Source organism: Corythoichthys intestinalis, chromosome 14 (assembly GCF_030265065.1).
Source record: "Corythoichthys intestinalis isolate RoL2023-P3 chromosome 14, ASM3026506v1, whole genome shotgun sequence".
NCBI lineage: Eukaryota > Metazoa > Chordata > Actinopteri > Syngnathiformes > Syngnathidae > Corythoichthys > Corythoichthys intestinalis.
Window position 1 is genome coordinate 25,892,835 of NC_080408.1, and position 26,279 is coordinate 25,919,113.

The following is a 26,279-nucleotide window of genomic DNA, read 5'->3' on the forward strand; positions in this document are numbered from 1 at the left end:
TAGTCATGATTTTCCTTGTAAAGCAATCGCAACCCACATGCGTTGTCTGTCTGTGGGGTAAAACCTGAAAGGGAAACGCAGCTGAAAAGAATGTGCAGCTGGCTTAAGCACGGAATTGGAAAACGCAGCTCACTTCAGACAGCAAGCAGACAACAATAACATAGGGATTGCCTAAAAGGGTTGATTGAACATGGAAAAAAAACACGCGATCGCGAAAAGGGAGACACAAAAAAGGTCTGTGACAGTAGGCCGGGGTGACAGCAGGCCGGGATAAGTTAAAATATATATATATATATGGAAAACAAGCGGTGAGAGACAAACGAAAAAACAATGCAATGACACAACTAGCAATGATGGCATATACAAACTGTTAAATGGCAGCAGGTCAATACCTCAGCAAGCCACTTACAATCGGTTGAAAGACACTACTGATGAGCTGGAATTGGATGCAAGTACAACGTTGGGAACTCATCCCACATCTCTGCAACAAAACAATCTGACCAGCAGCAGAATGTGACAAAATCATGCCCGTCGTCGTACTAGCTTCGGTTGCTAGTTAGCACAGCTATTCTCCCAGTGCATTGCGCACGTAAAACATGGCGCCCTCCGTAGGTCAAAACATGCATTAGATTTTATAGATTTTTAAATCAGTGGCAGTAATATATGTGTTTCTAATAACACATTTTAGTAAAAGACAACAGTTGTGGCTTATTAGAGCCTACAAGTCTTTAAGTCCAAGGTTCCCTTTAACACCAAACACTGAAGAAGACAAAGACCAGTAACTTTATTCAGTGTACATTAGTGGTGCAATTATTACTCAATTAATCAACAACTAAATATTATAAATATATATCAATTTGGAGATGGGACTGACACCCCAAAGAAATGGTGATAGGGGGTAGATTATAAAGAATCTAGTTAATTTAAGTGATTAATTGAATGCACTTCCTAGAGTTATTTATCTGATTGATTCCGTGGCAAAGGTTCTTTATAAAGCCTTGCGTTTTCTTATTTCAAAACTTTTCTCCGGCCAAAGTCTGTGCACCATTAGCAAGAGTGATGACAGAAATGTTGACATACTGTCAAGATGGACTTTATTTATTGACTGAAGTTTAATTTTTTTCTTATTATTTTATTTAAAAAAAAAAAACGTAGACACTTTGAGGTGTGTGTTTTTTTTTTTTTTTTTTGTGCTACATTTGTACTCCACACATACATTTTATAGACAAGACCAATAATTAATGATTTATTTGTACATTTTCTGTCTTGTCAATTTGGATCAACAATCCAAACAATTCCCCCATATTCCATGCCCCATTTGTTGTTGTATTAATTTCACTTTTGGGGAAGGCAAACAAATCCATCTAGTGGCCTTTCCCAATTTGTCAACATCATTTTCACCTACAAGACGCTTTTCACGCAGTCAACATAGCTTTGAAGGCAGGCAAATTGCAGTAATGATCACCCAGTTTGCTCATAATCTCGAGAATAAATCCACATCAGCACAGTCACAGCGGTACATCGAGCGATATTGTGACAACTTATCCTGTTGTTGTCCTTCTAGCTCAAAGCAAAGTCGCCAGACCCGCTAGTTTGAAAGTGGTAATAGGCTCAATGCAGCCAGACTCCCTATTCTTTCATTGCAATTGTCAATGATAGATGTTTTCATCCTTCTCCTGTGAATTGAAATGAGTTTGTCACTAGTAGGCATCCAATCCATTTGCTCATTCAGCCACAGTCCCACTTCAAATAGACAGGACGTCTAGCGTTGTCAGTGGCAGCCAATGAGTTCATAAAGGCAACAAGTTATATGACCGCCTAGCTAGCTCGGAACCTAGAGGAAACAATAGGTCCGCAATTAATGAATGTAATTAATCAGTCCTGAGACAAAAAAACAAAATCAGAAATAGGGCTGCAAGGATTGATGCGTGTACATCCCTAGAATATACCTAATATAGCGAAATTTCATTATTATCAGTCCACGAATAACAGAAAATTAGCAGTTTTAGTTAGTGTCCTTGAGTTGTCCAGGTGGTCAAACAATAACTGTAATTATGTTTTTCCCCACTGTATGTTTAGTGAAAATTAAATGTTTTGTCTCTTGATTACATACAGCAAGGCCATTATCTGTATTCCTTTACTCTTCAAGTCTGCATAATGTATTTTGAAGAATTGCTACATAAATGTAAAACAATGGACCATGGCACTTTTTTTTTTTTTTTTTCAAAGTTTAGGTACATATTTGTATATAATGGTGTCCTGTGGTGATTGTCTAAATGTTGGCAGGTGAAACTTCGGTTGCCCATCTCGGAGACATTGTTCCAAATGAACAGAGATCAACTGCAGAAGCTGGTCCAGTACCTGATTACAGCACACCACACTGAGGTCCTGCCCACAGCTCAGAAACTGGCCGACGAGATCCTCTCATCTAATTCTGAGATCAACCAGGTTCACGGTGCGGCATTTTGTATAGTCATTTCATGAATACTTTATTTCCTTTGCACACATCAATTTCTTTCAAATCTAATCGTTCATCTCAAATGTGTTTGACATTTCACAAGTACTTGCCATTCTTATTTATAAAGGCATTCTTTCAAAAATTGTGTTACACTGTCGAATGGGCTGCAAACAGATTAAATATGAATAAATTTTGCAAAACGATTAATACATCCTGACATAAAGTTTAGGCATATTTGAAATGGATTGGGAAGAAGGAAAACTTATTTACTTCTGTCCCTTCCTAATACGCTTTCATACTCGTATCTATTTATATGTACAGTATCTATTTGAGCACCAATACTGTGGTGTAACTAGAGCAACACTTTGATAGAGCAGACTTCTTTCTTTCTTCTTTGTACAGGGTGACCCAAAAAAAAGTTTACACTGCCATAATACAACTTAAATGCCATGTTTATTCATCTCAGAATTAGAATTTAATCACAAATTATACATTATTGTAAAGAACATGTACAGTACACTCTATTTTTCAATGTGTCCATCCTTAAGTGTCACAACAGCCTCCAGGCGCCTGCGGAACGCTTGGCAGGTCTTCTTTATGTAGGATGCTGTCATCTTCTCCCAATGGACCTCTCCAAGGCTGCCACAGAAGTTTGTGGCTTCTTACAGGCACTGTCCTCCACAGTTGCCCATGTGCTATAATCCAGGGGATTGAGATCTGGACTCTGGGGTGGCCACATATCACCTTGTCAATCAACTTTTTGGTCCGCACAGGTCGGCACTTCCAGACCCAGGTTTTCGTGAGGCTGTTCCAGTATCTTTCAGCTTCTTTTTAACTTTGTAGACTGCACATCTGGATATTCTCAGATTTGCTGCAATCTCAGTAGGTGTCACGCAGCAATTCAGGTACAGCTAAAGTTTTCATCATTTTCAGCAGAAGCACAGGAATTGTAGAGACGAGAGATTACCAGCTGCATTGAGTGACCTTAATGAATTACTTAAGCATGACAACCTATTTAGATATGTTTCAATGGCTTTTAAACAAACAGTCCACTGAGTGTAAACTTTTTTTGCCCTCATGCCCCTAAATTGCATCTATCACCTACCCTTAAAATATGAAATGAGAATAAATAGGCTAATCTGCTCCCAAGTGAAATTAAAACGAAATGAATTGGTTTTGAAATTAGTTTCATAAAGCTGAAAATTCCGTAAGTAGAGACGCCTTTTCCATGTGAATGCCCTTATGAGTTCCAAGCCCCCCAAAATTCAGACATCTTCTATAAAGCATAAAAATGAATCAAAACTTGTTTTGGTGTATTTTTATGCTTTATACAAGTCAAAAGTTGAGAGTTATGCATAATGTAAAATACAAAGAATAGATTTAAGAATAAAAATTAATACACTCATGTAAAGCTGTCGGAACACGAGGGGCAATTGAAGAGGACGCTGGGATATACACATACACATACAGTAGAGATTCCGCTTAGCCAATTGGATGCCAGGAAGATGCTAGGCAATAGCCAGTGGCAGAACAGCTATAAATTATGTGACAGTCAGGAAACTCTGGGAGCTGCGAGTAGCAGCCCATACTGTATTTTTGCCTTTCGTATCCTGAAATGTCTTTCGTAACAAGAGGCAACATTTCCCAGTCGAGGCCTGCAATTCTGCATGGAGAGACGTTCGTAAGTAGAGGTCCCGCTATATAATCTATTGGAACATGAGTGAATTCAATGGTGTACCCCAAGCAACACGTCACTTCCGCACATTAATATTCATGACGTTAGCTACTGTTGCTAGGGGAGGACATGCCACCGTTTGTCCCTAATAGGAAATGAATGGAAATTGTGTACAAAGGAGACGTTTACAGAACTAAACCTACCAATTCTCTCCGAAAATGATGTTCCTGGTGCCAAATTTACTTGCAAAGATGTTGAAGAACAGAAAAATGTTCAGTTAAAGAGATGGCTTGAGTGTTGAGGGCTGAAAAAGACGAAAAAAACGAGCCGACCTTAGCATAGCCGTAGCTTTTTTATCGACACCTTTTTCTTACGTGACTGACAATGACATTCTCCTGTTTCAACAAGCTCCTCTTTACCACCAGCCCTGTCATTCTTATATATTATATCCTCTGGTTGTCCTACCTCTCTGACCATTCTTGGGGGTAATTTATATTGTTTTGTGTAGCAATCGCAAATGCTACTCACTGACAGCCAACGAACACTATTTTTAATTCTATAATTTATTTACACTTCCCCCTAACTAAAGTTTTTTTTTTTCCCCCAACAGAAAAGGTAACAGTGGTTGTCAGATACCCTTTTAATTCTTTTCAGGTCATCCATTGTCAGACAGATGCAGCACGGCACAGCGCCACACTAAAAAATAAGAAATATCAAAATGGCATACCTCTTTGAAGGATCCTCTATGAAGAAAACATCCTTCATACGTCGTAATGACTAGAGTCGTTTCTACAAGTTCCAAAAAAAGCAATGTGTGATCGGCATGTTCGTTTTGAAAGTTTACCGGAAAAAGTAGCAGCATCAACATGGTTTCTATGCGAGGGCGGGGCTATAATGTCCCACTTCTGCTTTACTTCCGCTTCACGATGCAACGTCACGGTCTAAAAATAGCATGCGTGCGGTGCGCCATTGCATCTTTCTGTAGTATGCAAGATGGGGGTGTCGCGTGGTCTGTCGCTAACCCTGTATGTAACACTAACCTCAATCACGCCTGTGCTGCAAGACTTGTCCCCGCCCACATCTCAAAACCACCGCCCCCGCCATAACCCCAACCACGCCCCGTTTTACATGTTGTAAGACACACCTATGAGGACACACTACATTTCACGTGCCGTGCAAGTCGCAGACATATACATTTGAATTCGCTCACCCTTTGTTGCACTGTCCAGCATGGCCAGGAATGTTCAATGCCGCTGGGAACGCCTGCTCCCGCATAAACATTGAATGGGTTTCCACACGGCTAACTTCTCGCTGCTTTCGGTAGAGTAGGTTAAAAGATAGATAGGCCTTTACTGTTGACATTTCTCCAGTTCAGCAAACCCACGTCATGCTTCCTGTCTGTGTTTGACAAGAGATCAGGTTATTGAGGTTGTTGATCCATCAACATGGCTTTGATTGAGGAATGTTGCCGTTTGATGGTTTGTGTTTCCTGCACCCAGATTGAAACAGTGTGGTTTTAGTTCCTCATCTTTTGCTTGATCAAAGCAACCTCCTCTTATTCCCTCCTAAATCTAGTAACACACATATATAGAGAACAGAAGAATTTTGGGGGAAAAAAAGCAAGGTAGTATGGCATACTTCCTGCTACAGACCCAAAAATAAATACGGAATTCCACATTTTGTTTGGTCTGTTTTGCAGAGTCAGGCAAATCATGGATGAGCACAGGAAGTGTGATGTTTTTCTAGGGAACCTGTTTTGAAAACAACTTCCCATGGTATTATTCTGTTAAGCAAAATGTTTGAGTGCAGAGAACATGACACAATTGATAGAAGGGATGTCCCAGTCTTCAGTATAGCTAATTTGTCACTTATTTTCAGTTTTTGTTTCTTTTTTGTCACCATGTGTCATGTCAACATGTCGCACATGACCTACTATTTAACGGTGTATTTCCTTCAGGTGCTCCTGATCCAACCGCCGGTGCGAGCATTGATGATGACAACTGCTGGCATCTGGATGAAGATCAAGTTAGGGAACAAGTGAAGCAGTTTCTTTCCCAGGGAGGATACTATGGCTCTGGGAAGCAGCTCAACTCCATGTTTGCTAAGGTGAATTTGGCTCTGTTGCATTTATTTTACTATTCCTTGTAATAACGTTTCCTGTTCAGTTGCTGGAACATGCCCAATGGTAGTTTTTGTTGTTGTTGTTGTAATGAAAACAATTTGTATTTACTTGATAGCACAAAGTAAAATCTTACGGACAGGCCACAAGAAAAACTCTTTAGTGCGGTTAAATACAGCTTAAAAATCCTCAGCCTATATACGAGATTAAAGAAAGACACCCTTTTGCTCGTTCTTCACCAAGAAAAATGACCAAAAAATAAACATCTTTCTATGTGAGGTTTTTTTGCATTTAATTTTAAAGCTTTTATTTCTCCATTTGTATATGTGACTGGAAACTAAAACACTGCCAAGCCTTATTTTTTCTTAAAATGATTAAATCCTTTGATAAGCAATTCATTATTTAAGATAAGAATAATCCATACACCCTGCTCTTGAATGAATAAATGCCAAAGCATGGCCTAATGGTGATTTTTATTGTATTTTATTTTTTTCCAGATGCATTTGTTTGGTTTGATAATATGTGACGGAAATTAAGATAACTGCAGTTTCCTCTCATTTAAGCATCCCAAACATGAGATAAACCGAATGTGAATACTGCCATTTACTAAACATTTTTCGGTCTTTGTAGGTGCGTGAGATGTTAAGAATGCGCGACTCAAATGGTGCCCGAATGCTGACTCTCATAACGGAACAGTTTATGGCAGACCCTCGTCTGTCGCTATGGAGACAGCAAGGCACTGGCATGACAGACAAATGCAGGCAACTTTGGGATGAGCTGGGTTAGTACAGACATGCACATTTCACCCTATACCTCATTAAAATGTAGTTTCAAGTAGTTTTTCTCTACACTTTACCTGTCAGTGTCTTTCCACTCACTCATCGCCCAGAGTGAACATTGAAGGCTTCAAATCAATAAAGCTGCTCAGCTTCTGTTCAATCGATGTGAGCATTTAGGAGGTCAATGAGAACACTTCCTGGGTGAGTCGGTGTGATCAGGACACACAACTCAAACAGGAATAATACCCAACTGCCTTTTTTGGCTGTTTGTCAATGATGACAATGAATAATCTAATACAAAAAAGCACAACCAGGTTTCAATATAACCTGCCTTGTAAATATTAACTCATTCCATTCCATTGACAATGAATTACATCGATTTCCTTTTTAAACTGGGAGGAGTGACTGTGAATGCTCAGGTTTCAGTACCATTGATGGTGCTACGTCCAAATCCTTTTTGACTGGGAGGGCTGCTAGCGATCATTCGCTGCTTGCCTCTCCCTGTCAGAATGCACGGACATCCGGCAGGGCAATGGCAGACAATGAAATACAAATGACCTGCCAGTTTGTGTGTAATTTTTTTCTGAGTAGATAAAGTGTGGGTATTGCTCACAAGGTGTAAATATTTAAGCATCAACTTGAATTAATACGTGAGCTTCAAGAGCATCAATTTCCTAGGAACAGATTTCACGAGATTTTTCTTACTGAAAACCATGTGTTTTACAAACTCTGATAATTGTATTTAAAACCCAAAAATATTTTCCAATTTACATGTGCAATATTTGAATCCCTCAAAGCCTCTTCAACGAATTCTTGACCTTATTGTCCTAGGTGCATTGTGGGTGTGTGTCGTGTTAAACCCCCACTGTAAGAGTGAGGAGAAGAACAGTTGGCTCAAGCAGCTGAAGAAATGGAGCGACATGGATGTGTGCCCGCTGGAAGATGGCAACTATGGTAGCGAGCTCCCAAACATTACCAACGCTCTGCCGCAGAGTAACCTTGCCCAGGGTCAGTATACAATGCACATACAATGAACAGTTCATCAAGCGCTTTACGTGTCATGGGTGTGATACTATCAGAGAAATAATACAGTCAGAGTATGAATATAGAATCTCCGAGGCACAAAGAGGTTCCAGGGTTGTCTTTTCAGCATGTACTTTTTTAATGTTTTGACTATCAAACAATATAGAGACAAACTTGCGCCCTCACGGTACCTCGACTGTTTGCTGATAGTCGAGTCATGTTCAAAAACTGCACATAAAAACGCTTTCAGTGATGTTTCAATTTACAATCCAGAAACTCAAAGGAAAGCAACACAACACCCAAAAAAAAGTAAAAATAAAATGCATAAGGAGGTGTCTGTGAACTAAAACAAGTTTGTTTAACAGCATTTTGAGCAAAATTATTTTTAAACTGTCTTGCCACTTTCATTGGTACTTATTCCAACACTGCTATTTTACATTTCTACTCACAGTATCCCTGGTGTTGAGTGTGTGTTGTGTTTGTCAGACTCTCTGTCCAGGCCAAGGAGGACAGTATTCAGCCGAGCTGTTGAGGCTTGCAACCTCCACTGGCAAGGCAGCCACCTCCAGAGGATCATCAGCAGTGATTACTACATGTCTCCATCATACCAGAGAGATGAGGAGAGTCTGCTGTTTAATCCACAGGGCCTGCCGCTCTGGCTGGGTACATACCCACTCGCACACACACCTCTACACAGTTAGTGATAAATGTCAATCAATCTACATGTTAAGCGGGTTTAACATAATGGCATCATTAAATAAATTGAAATGACTGCATTCTTTGTGCAAACCTGTGTTGTCGATCAATGTTTAACCAGCCTTCAATTATTAGCAAAAGTCAGGCATATTATCAATATAGTGCAAAGATGCATCATCATCTTTTAGATAAGCAGTTTTGTTGAAAATAATTTGTTTCATTCAAATATCTGAAATGCCTCAGCAACAGTTAAAAAAAAAAAAAAAATACGATGGATGTCCCTGGTCCGATCAGAAATCGGGCCGAGTAGGACATTTTTCAGGGGATCGGAATCGTGTAAAAAATGATCAGGTTTTTAGTTTAATCTGAAATCGGGCTGGTTAGGTTATTTTTCAAAGGATCGGAATCTGGTGAAACGAATGCTAAAATGTAATTGAGTTTGTTAAGTGTGTACATATATTGTATCTATTTAAAGCTCTTGAATCAAAGTGAAATTGAATCGTGGGAAACTAATATCAGAAAATGTTGGATCATTATCCAAATAATAATAATAATTCATATCGTGATGAAATTGGTGATTTAAACCCCTAATAATCAACCCGTTAAAGAGGAATCTTTGTTATTTTTCGTATGCATAACAACATACTGTATACGCTATGATAAATAAACTCGCATACATACTGGACAATACATACAGAATAACTACAATGCCACTCAGAGGAGGTTATGCAATGAACATCTTACGGATTGGACGTTACAAGTCAGCTATTAGCAGCAAAGTGTGTTTTGTCATGCCTGTCTTCCAGTTTATTTTGTAAGGATATCTATAACCAAAATAATGTGTACATTTGTTTTCACCTTGCCTTTTTTCAATCACACAGACCACGTACCGACTGCATGTGCTCGTGTCGATGCCTTGCGTTCCCACGGTTACTCCAGGGAAGCCTTGCGGTTAGCCGTGGCTATCATCAACACACTCCGGCTACTGCAGCAGCGTGAGATGGACATCTATAAACACCAAAAGAAAGGTACACAACTGCACACAAACACACCATCTTTCTTACTGATGACCACCGCCTGTAGTTACAATATATTTTGGGATAACCTCAATACATGAGCAAGCTAGCTTACTCTGATTTTGTCCCTACCTCAGAGCTTCTCCAGAGGGGCGTGACTACCACCACTAATCTGGAAGGCTGGGTGGGACATCCTCTGGACCCTATCGGCTGCCTGTTTACTACACTCACTGAAACATGCCGGGTCGATGACGACAGCACTATGGACACCGGAGGTACAAAATGATTGACGCGAACTAAGTGCGAGTGTTATTCGGTAAATATATGCAGTCCCCATCAGTCCATCGGCCCCCCAAAAATTCATATACACAATATACCTTTGGTTTAATGTACTTTTAAACTAGACTGTGCTAAGAATACTTTAACAGTGGACAGCCGGGATTCAAATTGCTTACCCTTTGGTCAGTGAATGACCCAATCCATCAATTGTACCATGGCCACTCCTCATGACCAAAGGAATGCTAAAGCTACAATAAAGCATGGTAGAAGGCAATATCATGCTTCAGGGTGTTTTTTTTTTGTCCAGCTGTAATTGGGATCTTAATGAAGGTGGAGCGAATTATGTATGTACTCTACAGTGGTACCTCGATATACGATCGCTTCGACACACAATCTTTTTGACATCCGACGTTACTCAACATTTGTTTCTACATCCGACGACATGCTCTCCAAATACGACGATGTATGACAGCACCACAGTTTCTTTGTTTTCCTGCAAGACAGACGCATGGCAGATTTTCTTGTGAGAGAAATCAACATGGGTTCCAACAATGTTAGTGCAGGTGGTGAAAAAAAGGTGATGCTTACCGTTACCACTGACATGAAGATAGATATGATAGAAAAATATGAGCGTAGGGTGCGCATCCGTGATATGGCTCGCTCAACAAGCAGCCGTAGACGGTCTATGACTGTCCTCCTCTGTTCACCAGTCTTTATAAGTTAAGGTGGCAATTATTATTGTAATAACATCGCTAGCTTCATCATTTTTCTAATCATTTATTCCATCAACTGAGCAACACAGCACGCCTATGTCCCCCGCAGCAAGTAAAGAAAGTGAAACTAAAAAGGCTCATTCTCTCAAGTCAGCCACATGATGCGTTCAGGTACACCACGCAAACACATTCGCTACATTAGAAACTGGTTTGTTACATTATTACAGGTATTATTATTATTATTATTGCTATTATTATATTATTATTCAGATTTTTAGTCATAATTTATTTGTCTTGCTCTTTGTAATTGATATTTGCAATTGCAATAGTAACAGCAGTATTTACCGTATTTTTTGGACTATAAGTCGCAGTTTTTCTCATAGTTTGGCTGGGGGTGCGACTTTTGTGTGAAATTATTAACATATTATGATATCATTTCACATGTTATTTTGGTATTTTGGAGTGACACTGATGGTTTGGTAAACTTGTTAGCATGTTCTTTATGCGATAGTTATCTGAATAACATAATAGCTATGGCCACGTTCGCGTTCTGCCTTTGGCAATGTGTGTTCAATTGTATTATTGACTTTTTTGTATTGAAATGCATGCTTTTAGTTTGTGGCGCTTTCATGCCAACGTGGGGGCGCACTTGTACTTGTTTACGTGAAGAAGAACGCTCACACGCCAGAAGACCGACAGCTACGTAGCTGAGTGAGTGGGCGAGTTAGCGAGAGAGAAACACTGCTGCGAACCTACGTTCATTGTTTATGCTTGTAAAATATCTCTACAGAGGCAACACCTGTGTGTATCATCTTTTCTGTTGTTGTTGTGTGTTTTCCACCCGCGATGGGACACTTAGAGCCAGTTGTGTGGTTGTTTGAACAGTGCGCTAATACTAGCGAACGCATGCTAACCGTTTGTATAATGTCATTGCTGTAAACGCACCTCATTATCATTTATTTATGTCGATGCGAACCTGTTTGGTATCGAGGACGAAATTGATTCAGCAAATTATACGGACGTCCAGCCTCGTCATTTGGGAGTTCAGCCCGCTGAATAGCCAGGACCGAGCCGTAGCGTCCTGGTGAGGACAGTATATTCGCATTTCATTGTTCATGCACTGTACACTGTACAGTTATTCAGCATGTTGTTCTTTATTGTATTTTTATATTAAATTGCCTTTCAAGATGACATGTCTGTTCTATGTGTTGGATTTTATCAAGTACATTTCCCCCAAAAATGTGACTTATACTCCGGTGCGACTTGTATATGTTTTATTTCTCTTCGTTGGGCATTTTATGGCTGGTGCGACTTATACTCAGGTGCGACTTGTAGTCCGAAAAATACGGTATTAAGGGTTTAGTGTCGGTTTTCGGGCAGTGGAACCAATTAACTGAATTATAATGTATTCTTATGGGAAAATCCTGCTCATCATACGACCATTTCGCCGAATGAACTTTGTATGTAGAGGTACCACTGTATTAGGTATATCTGTGCTGTTCCAAATACCATTCAACATAAAATATCATCATTTATTTTGGGTTAATGGGAGTTATATACAGCATCATTCATGCTGTAAATGGCCCAAGACATTCATCCAAATCAACAGAAGAACTGTTTTACCAGAAGATGTTTAAGGTTTTGGAAAGGCTCAGCCATTATCCAGACCTGATAAGCATCGTATGTACATCTAGTAATTGATCGGAATAAGAATGTGCAGTGTGGCCAGGAATTGCCTAGCAATCTCAGAGTTTTTATTATTATTATTATTATTTTTATTTTTATTTTTATTTTTTTTACAAAGAGTGGTCAAGTATTTACACAAGATTTTCAAGATTTCACATAGGGATTGAGTCAATTGCTTTTCTGTTGCATTTGATAGATAGATAGATGCTGCATTAAAAACATGTCAGTCAAGATTCGTGTTTACTATTGCTACATATGTATTTTTCTTTTTAAACAATGGGTGTCTTTTTCATTTAATTAATTAAAACAACACCATATAATGTATTAGGGCTGAACGATATTGGAAAAACTTACATTGCAACTTTTTTGGGGTTTGCGATATATTGCAATATTAAAACTAGAAGAAGTTTTACCAGATGACTTGAATAGCTATGTTTGGGAAGACTTGAATTGACTCACAATGTTTTTGTATGCTTGCAATATTTTATTAGATTACTTTTCCTAATTATCTTTGTATTCTTAATTTTTTTTCTTTATTTTATATTCTTGAAACAATTTATCATATTCTTAATTATAAATTAAATGTTATCTTAGTTTTTGAATATTTTTATTGTTGCATTATAGATTTAAGGCCTCAATTTACTTTATATTATTTATTATTCATGTTTCTAAGAACTGAAAGTGCCAAAAATTGCAGAACTGCAAAATATGTTTATATTCATATAATACTGTTTAATCCAGCCTAAGGAGGTTTATCTGTGAATGATCAAATTTGCTGTATTTATTGTAAAAGGGACACAGAAAGTCATGTCTCTTCACGCTTTCTGCTTTTATGATGCAATCCAAAAGTGTTTGAAAAAATAATAATAATTGCACATCCAGCGATAGGTGTATTCCGCATGTGCACATCGCGATGGAGATATTAAAACGATATACTGTGCAGCCCTATTATGAATCCTTTGTTTGTTTTTCCGCAATTGTATTTGTTATGTGTGCCCCGGTGTTTCATTCTTTCCTGGTAGACTGTTTTGTATTTGCTCACGCCATCATATCGTTATCTTCGTCAGTGAGTTTAACCTGTGGACCCTTGGTTACAGGCCATATTCTCTGCCATGTTCAGCTCTGTTAAGGTTTAAGCGAAACGGACAAAAGTCATGTAACATTAGAAACTTTGACGCAGAATATAATGGAATATGTTTCATGTGTTTTGCTTTATTAATGAAAGAAAAACAATGGCTTTTTGTTGGATTATTAATATGTATCACTGACTTCCTGATGTCAACCACTCTAATGCCTGAAATTTTATTTCTATGATGTACATTTCAACTCTATATTCTGATGAAGCACATTTTTCCCCTCCCCCCATCTATTAGAGGGTGAGCCCAGACGTCCAGTCTACCACCATGTGCCAGTGTGGGGCAGTCATGATGGAGGAGAGTCGTACTTGACTCTAGCCTTAGAGGTGACGTTAATGGGTATGGGCCAACAAAGGATAATGCCAGAAGGCCTCTATGCGCAGGATAAGGTATGATGTGCACATTTTAAGATTATCGAAGCTTTCATGTGCTACTGATATGTTTAAAGTGTACCTCGGGGGGGTCAGCTGAAAAATATGTCGGGTTTATCAAAAAAAAGTCATCCAAACACATTTATGTTACACTCGTGGGATTAAAGTTAATTTAACAAAAGCCATCTGGAACTAATGTACGCAACCATATCTACTCTGTCGTGATGCGGCATCGTTGAGAGTTGAATCTGCTGTCTATAGAAACACAGCTGCCATTACCGGCTCACACAGACTTCTAAACTATCATGGTGCAATGCAAGCATCTCAATAACAAGCGGGAAAAAAACAAGCACTATTTTTGCATGCCTAGCTCTTAGTCCAGGACTTTATGAACACGGGAAAAATAACAATAACAACAATCTGACGTATCACTTGCTAGCAACTGATAGGTGCGCGGGAAGCCCAGCATGATAATTAACCAGGGAGATCATTTTTGCAAATACAAGACTATACACAAATACACGTATATCCCCAGACGTTTATCAAACTGTACCATATTGTTCCGGGAACCATATATCTTTTTTCAGCCGATCACATCGTGGCTACGCTTTAACATGAAACCATGTACACTGATTTCCTTGCTTGAGAAATGTTCTTTCGGTAAAACTAACAAGCAAAGTACGTTTCGAATCCATATAATTATTATTGTGCAAGCATAGACTTCATAATATATTGATGGGACACAGGGCGCGGGGCCTATTCATAGGGGGCCTATCTCGGTCAAAGCTGACCGAATGGAAACACCGACAAAGAGCTTTTTACGTTAAAAATTATTTTGAAAAAATACTTGAATCCCTGAATTTTTTCATAGATAGGAACATAAAACAGTCTCGATTCTTGGTTGAAAGCAAAAAAACGGGTAGTTAGCATTTATTTTACGTAAATATTGAATGTGATGCTAGTCTTTTTGCCAATGTGGCGCCACCTTATCACAACAAAGAGCTTTTTACAATGAAAATTCTGGTGAATAAATGCTTAATTACCTGAATTCTTTATAGATATGAACATAAAGTAGGACGCCAATGCTGTAGCGGCTAATTTCTCCCACTGATTTTTTTTCACAGCGTTTCAAAATGCATGCATGGTACGAAAAATATAATTATCACCTTGAATCCTCGAACAAATCATTCCTGAGACAATCCTTCCTGTTTGTATGCGGTAAAGCTTTCGGACTTTTTCAACCTAAATCTGGCGTTAGATCGCTGCGTGGGTGTGTTTGAGAATAACTCCTCTTGATGCCAGGTGTGGGCAGGCCCCCTACCCGAAGGTGTGGCGTAGTGTCAGGGCCCTTGTCCCCTCAATATATTATCAAGTCTATGGTGCAAGCTAATAAATTCTAATAGGCAATGTTCTTTTTCCTGTTTTTTTAAACAGTAGCCACGTTTACATGCTGACTTTTATTCATACCGATTCAAATCATTCCGAATGGAAATTTCAGATCAGCTTTTTACATGTCACTTCATCTATTCCGATCCAGCGTTTACATGTGTCTGCCTTTATTCCGAAAGGACATTTGACAACTGCCGTCTAACATGCGCAGATTAATCAAAACAAAGCGTCACGTTGCAAAACATGGAGATCGATCGTCAGAGTGCTGCTGTTTTAACTTTAACCCACTTGTTGTGTTTGTGGGGTCGTATCCGCTTCTGCTGTTTTGCTCTTTTGCCTTGTAGTAGCCGGTTGTCAGCGTTTTTCACCGGTTTCTAATCTGGTCAACGCTCCGGTCTATTCCGGCTTCGTGTAACCTCTCGTGAACTTTTTTAAATAGTTCACTGTTCCTCGTTTTACGCCCGTCTAAGCGAGCAATTATATTCAATTCTTTTAAAGTTTGAATTAAATACAATCTTTCCGCCGGACTCCAATTAGGTGCGCTGTGCTTGGAAGCCATGTTGCAAGTGACGTCACCACGCCAGTACGGCGCATGTGCAGAAAGAACGCAACCAGACACCATTCCGCTTCCCTGTTTACATGATATGATTTTACTTCTAATCGGTTTGGGAAAAGGAATATTCCACCCCTGTGAATCGGAATGAAATTCCATTCGGTTTGGGCCTGTTCATTCCGAATGAGGTGTTTATATGGAACACATTTATTCGGTTTGAACATCTAAACCGATTGTAATTGGAATATTTGGCTCCATGTAAACGTGGCAACTGCAGCATTTCACTAAAAAAACTGAAAATACATTTATTGTTTTGAGCAAGAAAAGAAAGAGAATGTGGTGGAATGTATAATGCTTTAATCTTGTGTGATGTTTTGCTTCGCAGGTGTGCCGTAATGAAGAGCAAATTGTTGCAAAACTGCAAGAGCTGGAGCTGGATGACGTGCTGGTACAAACTCTCCAGAAACAGGCCATACAACTACTAGAAGGTATAGTTATACAGAAAAAAAAAGATCAAATCACAAAAATAAAACACATGTGTTTCAATACCGTGGGAGGGCAACAAATAATGCTTAAATAATAAAATTGATGAATTCTTTCATACACGCAGCTGGTCCATTCAGCGGTCTCGGTGAGGTCATCCACAGGGAGAGTGTTCCTATGCACACTTTTGCCAAGTACCTCTTTTCTGCACTGCTGCCACATGATGCAGACCTGGCATATAAGGTGGCTCTCCGTGCCATGAGGTCAGATTCTTTACCAGATGTACTTATATGTCTTTCTTTGTTTTATTAAATGTTCACCCGCTGCATGTTAACTAAAAAAGAAAAACAAAGGCTCGCCACAGTTTGAGTGATACGCATAATTACTTGCATAGCTAGATATGCTTAGAGTATTTAGGCACCCATGAACCATATAAAATATGTTATACACTAAATACATCGACAAGTGATGTCAAACAATTTGTACGCCATATACCTTTAGTATTTTACTTCTATTATAACACGGTGCACATGGTCGCAACAAAATGTGCTAACTCTTTTTGTCTAACCAGAACGTTTTGGCATCGACATCCAAAATTAATTTTTTAAATTAATCACGTTAAAATATTTGACGCAATTAACAAATGCACGGAATGACCCGTTCGTGCGTTGCCTCAAACAGTTTACAATGACGCCGTTTTAGCACTTTGAGAGCGAAAAGGCAGAGAAATGCGAGTGGACACAGGCGTTCATTGGAGCACGCCTTTTATTGCCATAAGCTTTGGCAACTCTTTCACAACAAATATAAGTATTGTGGTGAATGATGCGTGAAAGAATGACAGAAGATCTTTTCTTAACACGCTTAATTTAACACAACGCAGAACGTACTTTATACCATTTTCAGCCACCACTAACAGTCATGGTTGCCCAACTTCCCATCATGCATTTGGGCGGAACAATTAAGTCGCTACAGTATCATTTAGTGAAACCACAACGAAAATAATATTCCTATCTTTCAAAAAAAAAAAACACAAAAAGAAAAACGCTCAATGCAAAGAGAACTGGCATTCCCAATCAAAATAGCTATGCAAAATACACATAAAACTTATCAAGACTTTGCCTTGGCTAGATCTCTAATTAATTTAAAACTCGCCATTGACACCTTGTTGTGCATTTCAATCACTACCTTACTTCGTTAACGACACTGTGGAAAAACGGCAAATTTTATTAAAGTGAAAACATTAAGAGGGGTTTTAATATAAAATTACTATAACTTGTACTCAAATTTATCTTTTAAGAACTACAAGTCTTTCTATCCGTGGATCCCTTTTACAGAAAGAATGTTCATAATGTTAATGCCATCTTGTGGGTTTATTATTATAATAAACAAATACAGTACTTGGTTACAGTATGTTGAATGTTTATGTCCGTTTTGTGTCTTATCTTTCCATTCCAACAATAATTTACAGAAAAACATGGCATATTTTAGAGATGGTTTGAATTACGATTAATTAATTTTTAAGCTGTGATTAACTCGATTAAAAATTTTAATCGTTTGACAGCCCTATTTATTTTCTTTACTTTTGGAAATGCCTATTGAGGGTTTTTTTTTTTTTTTTTTTTTTATTCTCGTAATCCTGTCAATTATGTGAAACTTAAATTATGTGTTCTCCTTAGGTTGCCAGTTTTGGAGTCTTCTGCAGGCTCCGGGGATGTCGGTCACCCTCATCATGGCATTTCCATAGTTCCAAGTAGGTATCCACGTTGGTTCACTCTGGGACACTTGGAGTCACAGCAGTGCGAGCTTGCATCCACGATGCTTACTGCTGCTAAAGGTATTGTACAATCCTAGCTCTAACTACTAGAAGCAGTGTCTCGTTATGGTGGCAAATCTAAATTAATACCCAACCATTGCTCGTGATCTCTAGGTGATATGTTGAGACTGCGGACAGTTCTGGAAGCCATTCAGAAAAACATCCACTCCTCTTCCTTAATATTTAAACTTGCCCAGGATGCCTTTAAGATAGCTACACCTGCAGACAGCCCGCCTGATATAACTCTGCTCAATGTGGCATTGGAGCTCGGACTTCAGGTAGTGTGTGCGCGCACGTGTCCTGTATGTGCCTATGTGTGAGTAAGGTTCAGGACATGTCTGTAATTCTTTAACATATGGAGGTAAGGACAAACTGTGTTCAATTTACGTTGTGTTTTTCCAAGCCTCAACACAGTTTAACAAAATAAATTAGTTACCTTTGGCACAGATAACACTTTTTTCCTCTTTTAACTGGAAGAGATCTAGGTGCAACTTATTAGCGCTATAAATTTCTTAAATAGCAAAAAGTAGACTCTTAACTTGATGACTTTTGACAACTAGATACCAATTGGTAAAGATTAATACCTAGATTAACTTTTGGCAATTATCTCAAGTATGTAATTTACATACTTACGGATTCTAATCAAATTGTTTCATGTGATTGTCTACATACCATATTTTTCCAACTACAGTGCTACCTCGACATACGATTGCATCGACAAACGATCCTTTCGACATCCGATGTAAAATTCTTAAAATACGACGATTCATGACAGCGTCGCAATTTCATTGTTTTGCCGCAAAACGGACGCACGGCGGAATCAACATGGGTCGCCAGAAGGTTAGTGCAGGTGGTGAAAAATTGAAAAAGGTGGCACTTAGCATTAAAATTAAGATGGAAATGATAGAAAAATATGACTGTGATGTGCGCGTTAGTTAACTGGCTGGACAATACGTCCGGACTATGTCTACGATCATGATGGTCTTCCTCCAACCTCCGTTCGCCAGTCTTCATAAGTTAAGGTGACAATTATTATTACTGTAATATTGGCAAAGAAGTCGCCAGCTTCGAAATCATTAATTTCAGAACTTGTGCAACAGAACACGACTACTGTTCGCCGTAGCCGACGCCGCACCTCTCACTCTGTCGTCAGTCACAGGAACAGCATGCAAAACACAATTAGAACCCGATTCATTACATAATAGTAATTATTTTTATTATTATTATTCCGATTTGTATTTATATTCTTTTTTTTTTTTTTTTTTTTGCTATGTGGAATTTTTATTTGTTATCGCACCAGCAGTAGTTATTAAGTATTAAGCGTCGGTTTTTGGGCTGAGGAACGAATTAATTGACTTATAATGTATTCTTATGGGAAAATCCTGCTCAACATACGATCATTTCGACTTACAAATTAGGTCCTGGAACAAATTAAATTCGTATGTAGATGTACCACTGTATAAGTCACATCTGAGTACAAGTTGAAGCAGCCCAAAAAATGGACAACGAAGGAAAAAAAAGGTCATATTGGAGTATAAATTCCACTGGAGTATAAATCAGGTTATTGAGAGAATTTAATTTTATCAGAGACAAAGTAGAAACACACAAACATTTTGTAATGACAATAAAATGGAGACCAACAGGCTAATTAGGCATTGGTCAACGTGTTATTCAAATAACTATAGCGTACACAATACAGCATAACTTGTTTACCAAACTTACGATCTAAATCACCACCAAATCCATTAAAATATTCATTATCACTTCTGAATAACTCTGCCAATTGTGGAAGTAGAGGTGAAGCCTACAGCTCAGTGCTTGAAGGTATGAGCCTGGGGAAAAAACTACCAGTTGCACCTGAATATGTAGCAGGCCCAATCTAATTTTGGAAATGAGAACATTTTATATTCCTGAAAATACAGTAAATTTTTTTTATTTATTTCAAGAAACCAATACAACGAAGCTTACAACACCTTTGATGTTACACGACTATAATGAAGTCACGGATGCAGATTAGTGCTGGAAAGTTATTGTACAGTTGCTTGACTACATTGTGTCCACATTCATATTTCAGGTGATGAGAATGACTCTATCAACTCTCAACTGGAGGAGAAGAGAAATGGTCCGCTGGTTGGTAACATGTGCCACTGAAGTCGGTATGTTGGATGGATTATGAATATCTGAATTATGCCTTTACTCTACACACACATTACATATTTGATTGTAATTCACATTCGGGATTGCCCTGATTCCCTCCCAGTCATATTTGATTCCACGCTGTGTTTCTATTCATGCTTCTAATATTCATACTGAAATAGTACCATTAGACAGCACAGGCAAAAAAGGGTAAATTCCAAGTGTTACCTTGGAGCAATATAGTGGTGTCAAGGAATAGGGTTGGGCATCGTTTGAATTTGAACGGTTCCGATTCCACGTTTCGATTACGGTTGCAAACGATTCTCGATTCTGATTGTATTTGTAGGCAGGTTAAAAAAATTGCATAGTTTATATTAATTTCTTCTCATTATTTTTTTTTTTAAATTATATGAACTTTCAGTTAGCTATGAATTTCTCACAGGGATATTTTTACCTTATATATAAATATCAGTCTTTGAACTTGAATATAATGAAGTTTCTTTCCACAGAAGTTCACTTTCTCAAATGTGTTTATTTATCAAAAGCTCACGGAGAAAACATTTACACATATTCTTTTGCCTATGTTTTAGAGTGTCTTATGCTGCAGGCATTTTTACATGGTATTGAGCTCCCACTGATGGGCTAACCTGGTGCAGAATATCAAACAAGCAAACAAACAAAAAAAAACAAGTGGTAAAACCTAATCCAAATGAGCAACGTGTACAGTATAGAATCAGAAAGTTTTTTTGTTTTTTTTAAATTATTATCATATCTGCCTTCTAAGGCAGTAAGTGTGAGCGTTCTGGACAGATAGTGTCTCCTGCAGTGGAGAACACACATTCACTGGGTGTAGATGAAGCATGAATGCATAAATATGAGTAAGCGAGAAAAAGTCGCAAATATTACATAGGGGTAAGGTAGTTGTGAGCTGCTACGCATTTTACATACATGTACCTTATCTGAGAGCTACAACGAAGCATTAGTCTAAATACTTCTATTGATTATAATTGGATGTAGTTGAGGCAAAATAATAAGGATTTCTTTGTTTGTATTACCGATTCTAAAACAAAATATGCTTTTAATACTGTAGATTTTAACAGTGGCAGCAACGCGCTACATAAAGTACATAGCTGTTTGTATAGCTACATTAGCCCGATGTAATAATACAAATTATTCTCGTACTAATATATCCATCATCTACCGCTTAATCCGGGTTGGGTAGCGGGGGCAACAGAAGACAGACGTCATTTATTGTCTTACTTACCTGGTTCTGACTGGTTAGAGGACTGGCGCAGCGTCTCAAATACGCGGCAATCAACTATGCACACTTGTATTCCATGAAGCTGGAGGTGTTTAATCACATTGGTCGTGCAGCCACCTTTGCATGTTATAGCTGTGTTGCAAATGTTGCACTGAGCTGACTGGCCGTTTTTCTTTGTGAAGTTGAGGCAAACTTTGGAGCGCCACCACAGCGTGTCCATGGTTGAAATCAAGTTGCAATGCACAACCGTGCTTCATGTGGCTTCTTCTTCGTGGTGTTCGGCAGCTATTTTTTTCATTTGGCGGTCAAGGCACTGAAACATGGAATCGAAATTTTTAAATTCGAACGGTTCCCGGGAGCATTGGAGGTTTAGTCCGTCCCGGATCCCATCGATGCTCAATGTCCAACCCAATTAAGGAAGTTTGGTGAATAGGTGAGCTTTAGTTAGGGTCTAAATACTTTCAGGTAAAGAGTGCTTTGTCACCATCTTGTGGCTTCTGTCCGACAAATTTCAATCTTCAAATAATGTTGATATTTGCAGGAAAAGATCACATCCTGATCACGCCAGTACCTCATATCAACACCTCTTTCTCTTATGCTCGCAGGTCTCCGTGCTCTTGTGAGCATTTTACAGAGCTGGTACACCCTCTTCACCCCCACTGAGGCCACCAGTATTGTTGCGGCCACCGTCATGTCCCACAATACCATCCTGCGACTCAGCCTGGATTACCCTCAACGAGAAGAGCTGGCCAGTTGCGCGAGGACGCTGGCGCTGCAGTGCGCCATGAAGGACCCTCAGAACTGTGCCCTGTCAGCTCTGACGCTCTGCGAGAAGGACCACATCGCCTTCGAGACAGCCTACCAGATTGTGATCGACGCCGCGTCAACCGGAATGACCTACTCACAACTCTTCACTATCGCCAGGTACATGGAACACAGGGGGTACCCGTTACGCTCCTTTAAGCTGGCCTCCCTCGCCATGACCCACTTGAACCTGGCTTACAACCAGGACACTCACCCGGCCATTAATGACGTTCTGTGGGCCTGCGCGCTCAGTCACTCTCTGGGCAAAAATGAGCTCGCTGCAATTATTCCGCTGGTGGTGAAAAGCGTCCACTGCGCCACCGTTCTCTCAGACATCCTGCGGCGGTGCACCATGACAGCACCGGGTCTCGCCGGAATCCCTGGCAGACGGAACTCTGGGAAGCTGATGTCGACAGACAAGGCGCCTCTGCGGCAGCTGCTGGATGCTACGATCTCTGCGTACATTAACACCACGCACTCTCGACTGACGCACATCAGTCCGCGGCACTATGGAGAGTTTATCGAGTTCCTAAGCAAAGCGCGGGAAACGTTCCTGTTGGCACAAGATGGTCACATTCAGTTTGCCCAGTTCATAGACAACCTCAAACAAATCTACAAGGGCAAGAAGAAACTCATGATGCTGGTCAGAGAACGTTTCGGATGACCAGCTTTCCCGAACTGAATCGTCCTCTGAAGGAAGTAGTTGAGCTTATATATTTCTATTTAAATTTCATTTGAATCCCTTGTGTTTTTACTTATGTTGAGCCATTCGTTAATTAACTTTTTTTTTCAGTGTGGTCATTTTGTTTGTTGAATGTGAACCAGGAGGCGTTCGCAACGCGTTGTTCTGCTTCACTGAAACCGAGGGGCAAATACGAGGTGTGACATGTCAAAGATACAACATCAAAACCGCTTCTTTGCCCCCTCCCAACGAATGTGGAATTACACATAAAAAAATAAGTCTAAAGATTGTAAAAAGCAGAACTAGCTTTTGTTGTTAAGTGACGTGATACAAAAAAACCAAAAGAATTGTTGGACAGGCTTCTCTAAGAAAGAGGCAGCTGAATAGAAGTGGGCTTTAAAAGTGACAAATAAGAAAGGAAGGAACCCACTGAGGATGAAAACACACAGTGTTACTGTCAAACCTCAACTGTATTATCAGCTTTAAAGTCCTTGTTGATAAATCGACTCGTTTCTTTCAGGGGCTCATTAAGTCACAACAAGAGTGAGGTGAAAAAAAAAATCCAAAGACCTGACCAAAACCATTGTAGACCAATTTCTCTTCGATTCATGACGAAAATAACGTGAACCTAGGCTCTTTAAGTAGCCCATCCGTGGCGTGCACATACTTATGCTGCCTTCATGTGGTGTCGTAATTATGCAAATCACCACTTGTCCAGTTGCAAATTAATGCCCTGTCAAGTCATATTTTCGACAGGAAAACTGGGAATTTATTTTGACCTTTCAAGATGGCGAACAGTGAACAAAGAGTTGTGCATGGAAACAAAACATTCATTTTTAAAAGAAGATTTACGGTCAATTTGCCCGTTGTTTTGACGCCTGCGTATTAACATAGTGTACACTAGGGCTGTGCCATCTTAGGCACCCCACGATTCGATTCGATTAGGTTTCAGGGGGCTACGATTCGATTCTTGAACGATGATCACGGTATTGACGATGATCATGGTTATCATGATTATCGATGCATCGTACATTACTAATTATTAAAGTAGACGAACAATCTTTTGTCCATTATTTATTTAAAATATCCTAATGATTCAACAGGAACGATGGAAACCTGCCCATACAACAAAAAGCTGCCCTTAAGCTGCTTTTTGATTTATTTGTTTTTACAAGAAAGTGCAAAAACATTAACCATTTTAAAGAGTTCTGGTTTTTCTCAACAATACAATAAAATTTACACAGGCGGAATGAATTCCGCATTTTCTGGAAACACAGAGTCTTTAGAAATAAGACTTCATTTAACCAATATACTTTGTTTTCACTGATTTCTGTACTAATTCCTCATGTTTGTAGTGTTACCGCTGTACTTAATCATGGTTTTACACGTTCTTCATATAAAATACACGTTAGTGAATTAGCTAATTAGCTTAGCGCTCGGCGCTAACTATTAACACCTCAAAAACAACAACAATAAAGGCTAAGCAGTACAAGAGGGTTCGTGTATTTACCTCTTATATATGCACACGGGTCTTGCAACACACTCAGGACATTTTTCAATTGACAATTGACTTGAAAGTACAGCTGGACATCTGAAAGACAATGAGCAACTATCTCTCTTCCCCTCTCGCTCTAAAAAATAACTGCGGTCGCACAGAAGCGTGACCGCTGGGTCGCACTCCTTTTTCCTGCCTGTCTCATACACAAATTTATTTTCCAGTCTTTTGAAAAGGAGTTACTCTCACTCAGTTACAGACGTTGTTCGTGCCTCCGTTAAAGGTGTCCGGGCGGCAAGATTTCATTCCGCTACGAGTGGCTGTCATAAAGTTATGTGGGAAAATCATCGTTTTTTTAACGCATGTAATAATCGATTTTTTTGGAACTTCTCTAGTGTACACATATATAAAATTCTTATTTTCCAATTGTTTGCAATGATTTTTTAGCTGCAAACACTTGTTGTCGATGAATTAATAGTCCCAAAACAGTTTTGCCCTCGCGACAAACCAAAATGAAGTCCATATCTGCTATGTTTTTTACTACGACAGAAAAAAAAGCCCATAAAAAGGGTGCATTAGTAATTACCAATTAGCATGTGGTAAGAAACATCTTTCCCAGAGCACGTGAAGGCAGCAATATTGCCCCTCTAATTGAAACAGTTTGGAGAGTATGCCTATCTTCCGCATGCACTATTAAGCAATATATAGTCAAACCTGTGAGCTTTTATTCAATAAGCCTCATTTATATATTACTGTATTCTCTTGGAAAATTCCAGACACCTTTGTACTGTTTCCGCAGTCTGTAGCTAGAGTTCTCTTTCCATCATGAGATCCTTCGTGGCAACTTCAAAATTTACAAACTTCCTCTGTAAAACTAGTGTATACAGTATAGTTGGTGACACCAGTCAAACAGTAACCCGCGACAACTACTGGAAAATATTTCAAGTTAAATGTCTGAAATGCCTGAACCTAAATGTTAGGCTGCACTAAACAGAGGTGGGTAGATTTAGTAGCCAAAAATGTTACTCACGTAAGAGTAGCGTTACTAAAAAATATTACTCAAGTAAAAGTAGTCAACGAAAAATATTTACTCAAGTACAAGTAGTCAGTGAAAAAAATACTAAGGTAATGAGTAACTGCCTAAAATGTCTGATTTTATTTTTTAACGGTATATTTTGTTTCTCTGCGCAAAATCATCTATATGAAGTATTATCATAATATACTATAACCTATTACATGACTATGTTAGACAAAAAAAAAAACAACTACAAAAATGAAACATCACCCATCCAAGGAGCATGGGTGCCCTCTAATGGAATATTTCTTACCTTAATATTAAAACAATCGTATCTCTGATTTTTGGTCTATCGGTGCCTAATAAAAACTGGGAGAGAGGTTGAAGTCCACGTTTTTTAGGAATGTTGCGCTCTATGTGAAATAGAATATTTTTACGGTGCTTTAACGTGATTGAACAGGCCGGCGTGATCACAGGACTTCAGACTGCAAGCTTGCGTGTGGTCATGTGACTGTACTGTTACGTTTGATTGTTATAATGGAGTCGTGATTATCGTTGTGACGTCTCATTGGTGAAACTGGTAGAGCTAATGTGGGCATCTCTGGCAAAAATAAGGTAAAACTAAGATGTGGAATAAAGAGGAAAACTGTAACAACTTGAGTGTAGCCCAAAGTAGCGGAGTAAGAGTAGTGGTTCT

General features: G+C 39.1%; 1 protein-coding gene across 1 annotated transcript in view; it reads left to right on the forward strand.

Moving 5' to 3' along the window:
• Window positions 1-25,832, forward strand: part of zswim5 (zinc finger, SWIM-type containing 5) — a 68,062-nt gene extending 42,230 nt beyond the window's left edge. The window contains exons 3-16 of the mRNA XM_057857207.1: window positions 2,287-2,455; window positions 6,091-6,239; window positions 6,883-7,033; window positions 7,863-8,039; window positions 8,541-8,717; window positions 9,632-9,778; window positions 9,904-10,041; window positions 13,818-13,969; window positions 16,279-16,381; window positions 16,504-16,639; window positions 18,053-18,210; window positions 18,304-18,467; window positions 20,264-20,345; window positions 22,192-25,832. Of these exons, the coding sequence (XP_057713190.1) occupies window positions 2,287-2,455; window positions 6,091-6,239; window positions 6,883-7,033; window positions 7,863-8,039; window positions 8,541-8,717; window positions 9,632-9,778; window positions 9,904-10,041; window positions 13,818-13,969; window positions 16,279-16,381; window positions 16,504-16,639; window positions 18,053-18,210; window positions 18,304-18,467; window positions 20,264-20,345; window positions 22,192-23,054 (2,766 nt within the window). The 3' untranslated portion in view covers window positions 23,055-25,832. The remainder of the gene's footprint in view (window positions 1-2,286; window positions 2,456-6,090; window positions 6,240-6,882; window positions 7,034-7,862; window positions 8,040-8,540; window positions 8,718-9,631; window positions 9,779-9,903; window positions 10,042-13,817; window positions 13,970-16,278; window positions 16,382-16,503; window positions 16,640-18,052; window positions 18,211-18,303; window positions 18,468-20,263; window positions 20,346-22,191) is intronic.
• Window positions 25,833-26,279: the final 447 nt, after the last annotated feature.